The sequence below is a fragment of the Loxodonta africana genome, chromosome 8, assembly GCF_030014295.1.
Source record: "Loxodonta africana isolate mLoxAfr1 chromosome 8, mLoxAfr1.hap2, whole genome shotgun sequence".
Taxonomy (NCBI): domain Eukaryota; kingdom Metazoa; phylum Chordata; class Mammalia; order Proboscidea; family Elephantidae; genus Loxodonta; species Loxodonta africana.
In genome coordinates this window covers 24649434-24663980 of record NC_087349.1, presented here as the reverse complement: position 1 = coordinate 24663980, position 14547 = coordinate 24649434, and the positions used below count along the sequence as shown (strand labels likewise).

Genomic DNA, 14547 nt, shown 5'->3' with positions numbered 1-14547 from the left:
CAAATCTTGTTAGGTTATCATATTTGAAAACATTCTTAAAAAGTGAAAGGGCACAGGGTAAAACCAGTGGCCTGGTATCAATGACAGCCTAATGACTGACAGAAAATGTTTCTCTAACATAAAAAAATGTATTTCTTGGGTTCCCTACACCAGCTGAATCATATGAAATCATGGACATAAATATATTTGAGAAATGTTAACATAAAAACTAAAATCCTTAAATGACCCACAAGTCACTACATGATCCAATGCCTACCCACCTCACTAGCCACATAATGTGTGACTTTCCCTGGTATTCTGCCTTCTCTTAACTCCTCAAACACTAGGATTCTTCCTCACTCGGGGCCTTTGCATATTCTGTTCTCTCTTACCGATCTACTTCCCCAGCACCCCGTGCTTATTCTTCTGCTATTCCATTTTCTTAGCCCTTTAACAAGCGATGGCACACACGTGTTCCAGCTACATTTTCCAACCCTGGTGGTTTATTGGCAGGCATTTGACCCACTTCAGTATGTTCTGGCATCCTGGTGGATTCTCGTGCAACTGCCTAAAAAACAAGGAAGCTGGTTTGTGCCACGTTTGAGTATTGAGAGCCATTCATACTAAAGGATACTTCCTGGAGGAGTGACTGTGTCAAACTTTTGTGTCTTTTGGCTTCTGTACACGGAAGTGAGGCTTGCAAGCACGTGTTTTATTTCCTTTGCGCTATTGGGAAGATACGGTTATTGGCATTTGGAAATATTCGAATAAATGAGTTATTTTGGGGGTGAAAATAGTTTATGATGCACTTCCTGGACCACAGGACCCATTTGTATAGTGTGTATGATATGCTTCATGGGACACGGAACCAGTATGGCCAGCTTGCATTACTCACCTCCCTAATGACATTTTTATAAAGTGCTCGCCTCCCTGACATTTTTTACAAAATGCTCACCTCCCTGAAAATAGTTTGTGATACACTTCCCACGGGTCATGGGACCGATATATGCCGCATTTGTGATGTACTTCATGGAATATAGGACCAATATGGCCCACTTGGAACTGGCACCCAATTTTTTCAAATACTAAAAAACTACCAACACACAATGATTCAGCATTCGTTCCATCAGTGAAAAAACATGGCATCACCAAAAAAATTCCAAAAAAGAAAATTATTCACCCATGAAAGGGTTTGTTTTGCTATTGTGTGCCACTGAGTAGATTCCAACCCACAGCAACCCTGTAGGATGGGGTAGAAATACCCTAGAGGGTTTCCTACGCTGTCAATTTTATGGGAGCAGATCACCAGATCTTTTCTCCTGCAGAACACTGGTGGGTTCGAACCTCTGACCTTTTGGTTAACAGGCAAGCACTCAATCACTGCACCACCAGAAACTCTTATCTTCTTTGTAACATATCGTTATCTGGATAAAATAATTGATTATATAATAGTTATTTAATCTACTCTTCTCCACTGGACACTGTGCTCCATGAGGACAAGGCTCATGACTGTCTTATCCATTACCATATTTGCAAAACTTGACATAGCAGGACACAGAAAATACTCGACAAGTATTTGGACAAGTAAGTGAGTAAGTTTCGTACGTGAATACTCATATATATATATATATATATATATATGACATACCTTTGTCAAATCTTAAATAAAAAAAACTACTACAAAACTTACTTCATAGAAGCTTAGCATTTAAGAACTGAAAAGTACCATAGAAATCATGTAATCAAATAACTATTTTTCAGATAAGAAAACAAGGATCAGAGAAGTTAAATGAATGGTCTAAGGTCACACACAGCTCATTACTTATGACCAAAACGAGACTCCAGGTCTTCTGACTTTCAAGCCAGGCTCTATTCTACCTTCTTTTTCAGGACTAATCTCTATGAGGTGCAAAAAATATATATTAATAAATGTCCGTAATTCTGACAGTTTTGTGACAAATAGTTTTATAAAACTTTCAAAAGACTTTGGAAAAATCTTTCCTCATATTTTATATCTACACATTAAATGTTAAATTTACCTAAAATGAAAGCTAAAACTCCAAAAATTCCTCCTATGGAGGTAGGTTCAATTGGAGCACATGTTTTCCTATAAAACATATCATTAGTCTAGCAAAGTAAGGATTTAAATGTTGTTAAAACTCATTTTAGTATTGTGGGATCTTTGTTATATTCAAATACACAGCTAAACTTAAGGGAACAAGCAAGTGACCAAGAAGTGGGATGTGTGGTAATTATATTACAGCAATCTAATTGGAACAACTCATGTAATAATGCTACACCTTTGAGTTACAACAATCTTTAACCTTGATGCTATAAATTCTAAAATAAATAGCCGAATTAGATTCTCAAATGATCAACATTAGTGGATTATAAACCCAAAAAGAATTTAAACTGTGGCCTCAGTGAGAAATGCTGCCTACCATTATTAACATCCTCTATGATCTGACAAGTAATAAACTAATTAGCGGGTAGAGTTCTATTATGTTTCAATGAATACCCATTGAAAATTCATTACAACAGCAGAAAGTGTCTTTCATATGTCAGGTAAAACTCTAATACCTAACATACTGTACATGTTTTATACATGTACTATACACGTCTTGCTAAATCATTCTTACAAACCTTTTATACTGTTTCTCAAGTATTTAATAAATATAAGAATCTTAAGGATGAAGATCAAAATGTATTTAAAATATAAGTAAATAAATTCCTAATATTCAAAATTATGTATTTACTTTTAAACCCTTTCACTAAGATGTCCAAGATATATTAAGTGAAAATAAAGCAACTTACAAAACATTATAGATAGTATGAAGTCATCTGGGTGAAACCCCCTCAGAGGATTTCCAAGGAGTGGCTGGTAGATTTGAACTGCTTACCTTTTGGTTAGCAGGCACCAGGGCTCCTATACATGTGCACGCACATGCGCGCGCGCACACACACACACACACTCTATTCACATATACATAAACTCCAAAACCAAAAACCTACTGCCGTCGAGTCGATTCCGACTTACATCTACTCTATAGGACAGAGTAGAACTGCCCTCCCTATAGAGTTTCCGAGGAGCACCTGGCAGATTCGAACTGCCGACCTCTTGGTTAACAGCCGTAGCACTTAACCACTATGCCACCAGGGTTTCCTACATAAACTCACACACACATATATACACACTCATAAAAGCTGGAAGAATATACATTAAAAAAAAAAAAAGGCATAGCAGTGGTTTTATCAAACGAGACTGGGAAATGGGAGAAGGTTCAGAGAGGTGGCTTTGCTTTTCATGTTATATCCTTCCATTCTGCTTCAAATTTTTTTCAACCATGACAATACAACAAGAAAACCACATCTTTAAAACAAAATATTTGCAAGACCTAGTTCAAGTTCATAATACCTCCACAGGGTACGAAAAAAATGGTCTTTGAGAAGACTGTCTTCCATTTACTACAAGTCCTTTAACAAACCTTAGCCTTAGAGTGATTATCTTCATAATGGCAGCACTAATAACCATCACCACAGAGACTAGGTAAGGACTCAAATGCTAACCATACAGAGGAATACTCTGCAATCTGTGAAATGCCTTACGTATGTAATATAAATTAAAAGCTGGTTATAATAAATGTCTAATACAGAAGCCATGTTTTCTACCATTTATTTTTTTAAGCAAAACCTAATAGCCTTTTAAGCATGCATTTATCAATGGCTCTTGAACTACGTAAAATAAACAAAGAATAAGAAAAGGAACAGGGAAGTAATTTCTTTAATCTTCTTAACATGCTAGAAATTGGAATCTGCATCTCTTTACATCTTTCTACTTCAAAACATCCAAACATCCTACTGAAGAAAATTCCTTAAAAGTTACAAATCACCATGCGTGTGTGCAGATGACACAGCCTTGTTTGCTGAAAGTGAAGAGGACTCAAAGCACTTACTAATGAATAATGAAGATCATGACCACAGCCTTCAGTACAGATTACACCTCAACATAAAGAAAACAAAAATCTTCACAAGTGGACCACTAAGCAACAGCATGAAAAATGGAGAAAAGATTGACGTTGTCAAGGATTTCATTTTACTTGGATGCACAATCAATGCCCATGGAAGCAACAATCAAGAAATCAGACAACGTACTGCATTGGGCAAATCTGCTGCAAAAGACCTCTTTCAAGTGCTAAAAAGCAAAGTTGTCACTTTGAGGTCTAAGGTGCACCTGAACCAAAACAAAAAACCAAACCTGTTGCCACTGAGTCGATTCCGACGCACAGCAACCCTATAAGACAGGGTAGAACTGCCCCACAGGCTTTTTAAGGAGCAGCTGGTGGATTCAAACTGCCGACCTTTCAGTTAGCAGCAGGGATCTTAAATGCCTGACCCATGCTGTGGCATTTTCAATAGCCTCATATGCATGCAAAAGCTGGATAATGAATAAGGAAGACCAAAGAAGAATTGACGCCTTTGAATCACAGTGTTGGTGAAGAATATTGAATATACTGTGGACTGCCAGAATAACAAATAAATTTGTCTTGGAAGAAGTCCAGCCAGAATGCCCCTTATATGAAAGGATGGCGAGACCTCATCTCATATACTTTGGACACATTATCAGGAGGGACCGCTGCCTGGAGAAGGACATCACGCTTGGTAAAGTAGAGGGACAACGACAAAGTGGAAGACCCTCAGTGAGAGATGGAGTGACACAGTGGCTGCAACAATGGGCTCAAGTGTAACGACGATTGTGAGGATGGCGCAGGATCGGGCAATGTTTCATTCTGTTGTGTATAGGGTTGCTATGAGTTGGAAGCGACTCACTGGCACCTAATACGTACTAGTCACAGACACCCACACCCCAGGAGCGGTGAGGAGGAAGGACTGTAAGGTAAACTGGAATACATACAAATACAGTAAAATCTGTTACAGCCAGAACCTGTGTAAGGCAGAAATGTCAGGGAAGGAAAATTCAAATATTTTCCACTAATAAGAGAGCCACAGAAAAGTGGTAAGAGTGCACCCTACCACAGACAGAAAACTCAAGAGACCCAGAAGAACGAGGTAGTCCTGTCTAGTTCTGGCTCTCACGGGTTTCACCGTATAACACAAACACCTGTCTCACACCTCCTCTACCTACATGATTTTCTCCCAAAGATATTCTTCTGCGTTGTTTTAAAAAATTCTTTAAAGAATAAGATGACAACATTGGATTTATATTAGCATTTAACTTTCATGAACATAAAATTTTTCTAAAAATAATGCAAGTTTTAGATGGTACCAATTTCTAACATCAAATAATTACTTATGCATAACAGGGACCCAGAACTAATTACTCTCAGAGGTCAATATTAACTTGAGAATATACCATTATAAAATCATATGATGTTCTGCCCTTAAAAAGCGGCTCTTCATGGATCTCTGTAAGAATGAGACAAAGTTATAGATAATCCCTTAAGAGAAAAATATTAAATATATATATATATATAGTTTACATATACTCTTAGTGAATTCAAAAACCTCTGATGCCCATCTATACACTGCTGGGGGTTCATCAGGAGAACCCTACACCCTAGGATACTCATCCTCACCTACAAACTGCTGGTCCTTTCACAAAAGTTAGCTACACTTAGTTATACAGTTACGTGAATCTGCAAACGGGGTGCTACAGTTTCTTCCTGATCATTCATTAAAATGGTCTTTTCTCCCCTGAAGTAATCAGAAGCAAGCACTTCAATGTCTTGTTAATTAAATCATTATCAGGAGAGAAGAAATAAAAGGCTACTCTAGTGATCTCAGGAAGTTAAAAGGAAGTAGACTGTAATTTCCAGAACCAGGCCTGGAAATCTCTAAAGTTAAGAGAATCCTTCGCTCTAAAAAAGTTCAAAGAATGCTTCTTTACATAAAGGGAAGAGTTTCACTGAAATAGGGACATGAAAAACTACATTTTATGTCTATTTCATGTTTTCTCATAACCCATGAAAACTAAATCTTTACTAATTCACAGTGTTGTGGCAAAAAAAAAGGCAAAGCGTATTCCTATCTAGCAGCCTGAAGAATTGAGAGGCCATCAACAGCTTTGCTTGGTTTTTTTTGGAGTGACAAGGAGTCAGAGAAAGTATGTGTTACACCTTAGTATTCACATGGAAGCTAGACATTACATATTTTTTAAATTTTCTCTTAGCCCAACAAAGTCCTGTGATTAATATGTTTCCTAGTTCAAAGGAAAAAAGACATGGAAATTATCTTCCTAAATGAGTAAATCTTCCTCTGTTAAATACCTAAATTTATATTCTCACTTTCATTCATACTCTCTCTCCCCCTCAATCTCATCATTTCTGAAGAACATCTTCCTAAAACAAATGACATCATTTCAGGTCCTCTGAAACACCAAACTCATGATTCGGAGCTGTCATCATCATTATTAGTCACTATGCTGGAAAAAAGTCATGCCTTCAAGGCAAGAATAATAATAGGAACAATAATAACAGTATTGATAACAGGCCTTACTGGAGCCACCCACTAACAAGTGCCTCATCCTAATAGTCAACATAGGGTCTTGTAGGAGCCCTGGTGGTGCAGTGCTTAAGTGCTCAGCTGCTAACTGAAGGGTCGGCAGTTCAAACCCATCAGCTGCTCCTCGGGAGAAAGATGTGGCAGTCTGCTTCCGTAAAGATTTATAGCCTTGAAAACCCTATGGATCAGTTCTATTCTGTCCTACAAGGTTGCTATGAGTTGGAATCGCCCAGATGGCAACAGGTATAGGGACTTGATTCAAACCTGTTGCCGTCAAGTGGATTCCGACTGATAGCAGCCCTATAGTACGGAGTAGAACTGTCCCATAGGGTTTCCAAGGAGTGGCTGGTGGGTTCAAACTGGCAACCTTTTGGTTAACAGCTGAGCTCTTAACCACTGTGACACCAAGACTCCAGGGACTTGTTTACAGCTCCTCAATGGTCTCAAGCAGCTATGATTTTGTGTGTATATATACATTTTTCTATTTTATTTCCTAGTCCCCTTCCTTGATAAGGCTCAGAGAACACTTCTTTTTCAGTATATTTGATCTAAAACTTCCCTGTGCCATACCAATTAGATTAAAAATTAGTATCAACCAAAACTGAGAAATTCTATCTAAATCACCCTAGTCATCATTCTTTAAGAAATGGCTGGATGAGCTGTCCAATGAACTTCACAACATGAATCACATGGCAACAGCCCTGCTTCCTCAATTGTAAAGTGTATGCTTTTAAGATATGCCACTAATTTTAATAACAACTTTTTTTCTTTGCTCAAAATATAAAACAGAAAAAAATTAACCATCTACCACCGCTGGACAGAAACTTCAGCAAAACGTAAACTTGGGGTTAGCACTGTACCCATAAAATTGTTGTCCAAGAAAAAAAAAGTAAATGTTCTGGCAGTTTCCTTGAAGTTGATCTTTATTCTAGACTCAGGTTTTGCAAAAATCAAGTCCACTGAATTACCTGTAAATCATCACAATTTCTGAAAATACAGCATGCCAGGACCATACAGAATTCTCAGCTAATCCAACACCCTCACGTTACATTTAATTAAATTCATTATCTGGAGAGATTCAATAGTTACTCAAGGTTCAATAATTAACTGGAGGAAGATCAGGCATTAGAAGCCAGACTCCTGAGTTCAAGTCCAGATATCCTTTCTCCACCCTACTCTTCCTCATCAGGGCTGGAATTAATAACAATATCAACAACAACTGTAATGATAATAATAGTTGCCATGTACATGCCAGTGGTAGGATATCTCCACGTGTTATTTCTAATCCTGACAATAATCCTGAAAGGCAGGTATTATTATTCCCATTTTAAAAGTTAAACAACGACAACAACAGCAACAAAAAGCTGAAAGGAGTTTAAGGTTTTGCTCAAGGTCATATCTGTTGGTAAGGTAAAGACCCATGACTGGCTCTTGTATGACAAGTATAGTCCCATGTAACTAATGATTTAGGATATAATATTGGAGCCATTATTCCCTGTCCTAAAATGTGACCCAGCTGGAGCTGGACCCACAAGGGATTCACAAGTACACATCAACTGGGCCCTGAAGTATAAAAACAATAGCTGGGAAAATCTTGGAAAATATCTTTTAGGGAATCTTTGACATAAACCAATCCATTCTTATCTTTTTTATTAGCACTTAGTGAATAGAAGATTTGTTGGACCAATGAGGACTCTCCTGACTGTCATTACTGAAACCTGTACCAAGGATTATTAAGAAAGATAATTCAAAATGTAGGATCACAGTTTCTTGCGAATCTGTGAAAAGGTGAAGCTTTCAATGGTTCTTCCCATTTGGAATGGGCAGACATGGCTCCATCAGCATGCTCGTCCATTTGGAATGGGCAGACATGGCTCCAGCAGCACGCTCGTCCATTTGGAATGGGCAGACACGGCTCCAGCAGCACGCTCGTCCACTTGGAATGGGCAGACACGGCTCCAGCAGCACGCTCGTCCACTTGGAATGGGCAGACACGGCTCCAGCAGCACGCTCGTCCATTTGGAATGGGCAGACACGGCTCCAGCAGCACGCTCGTCCATTTGGAATGGGCAGACATGGCTCCAGCAGCATGCTCGTCCATTTGGAATGGGCAGACATGGCTCCAGCAGCACGCTCGTCCATTTGGAATGGGCAGACATGGCTCCAGCAGCACGCTCGTCCACTTGGAATGGGCAGACACGGCTCCAGCAGCACGCTCGTCCATTTGGAATGGGCAGACATGGCTCCAGCAGCATGCTCGTCCATTTGGAATGGGCAGACATGGCTCCAGCAGCATGCTCGTCCATTTGGAATGGGCAGACACGGCTCCAGCAGCATGCTCGTCCACTTGGAATGGGCAGACATGGCTCCAGCAGCATGCTCGTCCATTTGGAATGGGCAGACACGGCTCCAGCAGCATGCTCGTCCATTTGGAATGGGCAGACACGGCTCCAGCAGCATGCTCGTCCATTTGGAATGGGCAGACACGGCTCCAGCAGCATGCTCGTCCACTTGGAATGGGCAGACACGGCTCCAGCAGCATGCTCGTCCACTTGGAATGGGCAGACACGGCTCCAGCAGCATGCTCGTCCACTTGGAATGGGCAGACATGGCTCCAGCAGCATGCTCGTCCATTTGGAATGGGCAGACATGGCTCCAGCAGCACGCTCGTCCACTTGGAATGGGCAGACATGGCTCCAGCAGCATGCTCGTCCACTTTCCCACTTTCATCTATTCTGCAGTTTCCTTGGATGCAGGTGGACATGGCTCTGGCAGCACGCTTGTCTGACTTCCCACTCCTGTTTTTTTGAATATATGCCAAACAAAACTTTCTCTCGCTTTTCTAAACTTTATGAATGTTTTTACCCTACAAGACTAAGCACTAAACACTTAAATAGAGCTGCTGATAGAAAACGCCTAGGAAGGCTAACTCTATCATTAAACAGCAATTTGACCTTCAGCTTGTCATCTATAATTTCACACAACCTCAGATTTGTGTGTCACGTCTAGTAGCATCTCCTTGAGGTAAGCAGGGCAACTCGAAACTGTCATAAACCCAAACACCAGAATTTTAAAATCTAAGAAACAATCTGGTAAGTACTTCGTAGCTGATTACATGTAATATTAAAAGGCTATAAATCTGCGTTCTTGACTCTCCATCAGGTAGTGAATGTACAAGCATGTGCCTATATGCAAAAACAAACAAACAAACAAACAGGTCATGCCAGTGCCTATACTTTCTATTGCTGTTCCAACTCATGGAATCCAGAATGTCATAATGTCCTACCTCCATGATCGCTCACCACACTCACCATCGCCTCCAATGGCATCTCATCTACTTTCCCCCACAATTCATGCACTCTGGTCCCCTTGCTATGCCTGGAATGTGTGCTCATACTTCAGAGCCTTTGCGCGTGCTGATTACTGGTACTTTGACTCCAAATGTCTAAAAGTATCACTTCATCACTTCCTAAAGTCACTTTTCAAATGTCACCTTATCAGAGTCTTTCTTTTACCATAAGATAAAAACATATCTTCCCTTCCTTTCTCATCCTCACACCTTATCTCTCTTCTACTGATTTATTTTCTCCATACCAATGTTTGTCACTTGAACAATTATACACTGATTTACTTATCTGCTTATTGTCTTTCACAACCAAAAAGTAAGCTGCATAAGAATGAAAATTTGTCTGTTCAAATCACCAGTGCCCAGGAACAGGCCTTGGCCCATAACAGGTGTTCGATAAGTATTTGCTGAAAAAATGTGTGAGTGACTGAATGAATACACACTGATACTCTTACATTCCCCTCTGGGAAACAGAGACACAGAGAGATAATATTTACAATACAAAAGGCTAGTAGGGGATGCCATAGAGGCCCTAGTTCCTACAAAGCCAGGTGGTGGCCACAGCCTCAGAAGGCCAGAAGGGCAACGCTAAGTATCCACCAGAGTGGCAGGACTACCATCAGAGGCACAGTCTCTCCCACACATGGGGCAAGCAGGGATGGGGGCAGGAATAAAGCACTGCCTGTTCAGGTCAGGGGTCCCAGGGGCTGAAATGGTAAGGAATGCTTGGGAAACTCCAAACGGCAGTTATTCACCATTCTCTATAGAATTACTTTAATATTTTACGACCAGTACAGCCAAATACCTGTGCTCACTGGTTGAAGATTAGTCCTGAGCACATTCCTCACTCCTAGCACTATTATAATTATTAAGTAATTCATCTAACAGGACAAATGGCACAAATCCACTCATCAAATGTTGTTGCCGTAGAATGGGTTCTGACTCACGGCAACCTTAGGTATAACAGAAGGAATTCTGCCTGCTCCTGGGCCATCTACATGACTGTTGGTATATCTGAGTCCATTATCACGGCTACTGAGTCCACCCATCTCACTGCGGGTGTCTCTCCTTTACACTGACCCTCTACTTTACCAAACATGATGTCCTTTTCTAGAAACTGGTCTTTCCTGTTGACATGCCCAAAGTAAGAGAGCTGAAGTCTCATTACCCTCGCTTCTCAGAAACATTCTGGTTGTACTTATCTACTACTAGATACTATGCTATACTATACTTATCAGCTGATAAATTGAGAGAAAAAATTTTTAAAGGACTGAAAGATGATGTTCAAGCTTGCCTTATTAAAAGAAGTTACGAACTATAAATATTCTGATCTGAGGAAATCAGGAAGGTAAAAATATTATAATAAATTTCTGTACAATCTTGGTGTTTATGTGCTTATTTGCTTATTACAAAATACCAACAAAAGAGGATTTTGTGACTTAAGTTTTAGGCAAACATTTCAGCATAACTTCTATTTCTTGCTACGTCAGCAATCTGCCATAATGTTTCTCTAAATTAAGATACAGAATTAAATGCTTTAAAAAATAAGTATTTTAAAGGGCAAGAAAATATTTCAGAATATGCTTGTAACGCTCTTCCTACATAAAGTAGGAAGGAAAGTTCACTTTCCTACATAACACATTTCAGAGTGTCAAATGAACATCTGACACACATGCTATAGATCAGCAAATTATAGGAACACTTAATACCCAAGAACAGCTGTTTTTACTCAGATTTGACTTAATGTAGAAAAAAGTGAGAACAAATAATGTTTTGCATTTAACAAAAATTCAAACTTAGGACTTAGTGAACATGTTTTTACAGACATATCTGCTAAGTGGAAACCCTGGTGGCATAGTGGTTAAGTGCTACGGCTGCTAACCAAAGGGTCGGCAGTTTGAATCCACCAGGCGCTCCTTAGAAACTCTATGGGGCAGTTCTACTCTGTCCTATCAGGTCGCTATGAGTCGGAATCGACTCAACGGCACTGGGTTTGGTTTGGTTTTGGTTATCTGCTAAGTGTTGCCTCCAGTACTGCAGAGTACCCCACCCCATGCACACAAGCACAGCTAATCAATTCCATGGGAAGTCCACCAATGCTTTAGTTTTGGTCTTTATACATTCAGGAGAAGCTCCTGAATATAAAATAAAAGATTCCGAAAATTATACATTTATGTGTACCATATATTTACACAAATAACGGGTGCTTTCTGTGTTTGTTTGCCGGCTGTGCCCTCTTCCCCAGGATGTACCCTTGTAAGCAATGCCATGCCAGTCCTCTTCCACATGTTGCTGTAAAAAAAGAATCAGCATGGCACACTTACAAAAATACCTTGCGGGGGGCAAGCACGGCTGGCACACAAAAGCAGAAGGTGTGCGTTACTTGAGTAAAACTAAGGTACACATAAATGAATAATTTTAGGTATCTTTCTCTTTTATATACTAAAATTTTTATGTTTTAAGCCATGTAATTCCTGGAATTTTATTCAAAATAATATGTGGCAGTAAAGCAAATAAATGATGAAAACAGATAAAATAAGCTAGCCTGTATGTGGATAGCCTGTATGCTGACAGGAATCCCTGTGAGGTGCAAACAGTTAACGTGCTCGGTAGCTAACCGAAAGGTTAGAAGTTCAAGTCCACCTGGAGGTACCCTGGAAAAAAAGCTTGATGATCTACTCCTGAAAAATTAACCACCGAAAACTCTATGGAACACAGTTCTACTCTGATATGAGTCAGAGTCAACTCAAGGGCAAGTGGTATATGTTGATAACTGTCAAAATTAGACAATAGGTATATGGAAATTCATTATATAATTCTCAATGTTTCTGTACCAAAAACCAAACCCACTTTCGTCGAGTCTATTCTAACTCACAGAGACCCTATGGGGACAGAGTAGAACTAGCCCATAGAGTTTCCAAGGAGCACCTGGTGGATTTGAACTGCCGACCTCTTGGTTAGCAGCTCTAGCACTTAACCACCACGCCACCAGGGCTTCGTATATATACTTGAAATTTGCCATTATGACAACTTTTAGAACTAATAAATAAAATGCTCAGCAGAAAAGCAAAGTTGTTCACCGTTCGTTATTTTTCCCAAATCTTCCAGGTAGATTCACCGTTATTGATGCTGCTATTATAACTCTATTATAGTCCCCCTATCAAATCATTTCCCATTAGACTGGAGATGGTGAGCTCCATAAGGACAAGCACTGTAACTTATTCATTCTGGTTTCTCCAGAGCCTAGCACAGCGTTTAACAAAATGTCAGCCGTTAATAAATGTTGACTGTGCCCAAGTGAGTGTAAACGGAGAGAAACACAGAACAATCTCATTTGACTGTGTGATTTCGCGAAAACCAGAATATTTTTTACTTACATCATTTACTTGTTAGTAACAACCATAAATCAAAAGGAATTGAAGCCATATATCTAATATTTCTGTAACAGCATTATTTTAGAAGAACTCTCTAACTCTAAACAGCTTATTTCAAGAATTTCTGCTGACTCAACAATCTACTTAATAGTTATATGTTTTCATAGTAGTAACTCCAAAATTTAATTTTGCAAATATCTCAGGGATCTCCAATTATGGCCATACGATTCTTAAAGAAAATCATTTTAATGTACAAACAAAAAAATCTCTAAGGTTATACACTAAACAGTGGTTCATACCTGGAGATGTGTTGCCCAATACAATATGGACTAGCCACACGTGGTTATTTAAATTTAAATTACTAAAAATTAAACTAAAAAATTCAGTTGCACCATGACACTAGCCACATTTCAAGTACTCAAGAGCCACATATGACTACTGGCTACCAAACTGGACAGCACAGATACAGAACATTTACCTGTTACAAAAAGTTCTAAAGACAGTGCTGCTCTCTGCGGCCAAAGAGGATTCTCACTTTCTATTACATCTAGGTATTGTACATATCTTTAAGAAAGTCTGTAGGATGCTAAAAATTAAAATTAAGTGAGAGAAAGAACTGTGCTTTTTTATGTTAGTGATAGTTTTCATAATCTCTTAAGACTGCAGCAATTTTAAAGATTTTGCTTTTAGTATCATTTTTAACATACCTGCAAATATATAACGAATCATCATCAATGTAACTGTAAATCTACTTTCAAAGCAATATAAAAATATTTTACCCCTTGATAGAAAACGTCCGCACAATCCTTTGCTAGCTTTCCAAAAAACAATACATTGATGGTGTTGACCTCCGAATTTGAATTTTCTTTTTCTAGAGAGAAAAACACATGCACGGAGAAAAGCACTTATTAGCGTACGGCAGTCTAATACACACAATTGATGACAACTACATTCTAAAAACTATAGCTACTTTAAAATGTAACTATAAGGACTAATAATTTAAGTGCTTATAATTCACTTTTAGTTTACTCTAATACTTTAAGTATTGCCAAAATGTATCTTCCACTGTTTCCTTTTCCATGCTTATAACCAAAATAAATCGAATAAAGTACTAATTATTCAATTTAGAAGTATATAACAGATCACCTTCAAAATAATTCATTTCTATTGAACTTCAATTTTAGTAAACTACAGTTACCCTAGATTATTCATTCCTTATTCCTCCAGTAATTCTCACTGTTAAAATTACAGATAGCTGGGTTCATAACAGCACACTCTGGTCCTTTTCTCTTTACTATGGGTGCTGGGGGAGAAAACCACATTTGTCTA

General features: G+C 39.0%; 1 protein-coding gene across 5 annotated transcripts in view; it reads right to left on the bottom strand.

The window, feature by feature from the left end:
- Positions 1-14547, bottom strand: part of POT1 (protection of telomeres 1) — a 133429-nt gene that overhangs the window by 100546 nt on the left and 18336 nt on the right. For 4 of the 5 annotated variants that reach the window (XM_064289756.1, XM_064289757.1, XM_064289755.1 and 1 more), the window contains one exon: positions 13998-14089. The exons of the other annotated variant lie outside the window; for it this stretch is intronic. In XM_064289756.1, coding sequence (XP_064145826.1) covers positions 13998-14089 — 92 coding nt within the window. The remainder of the gene's footprint in view (positions 1-13997; positions 14090-14547) is intronic. 5 annotated transcript variants of the gene reach the window in all.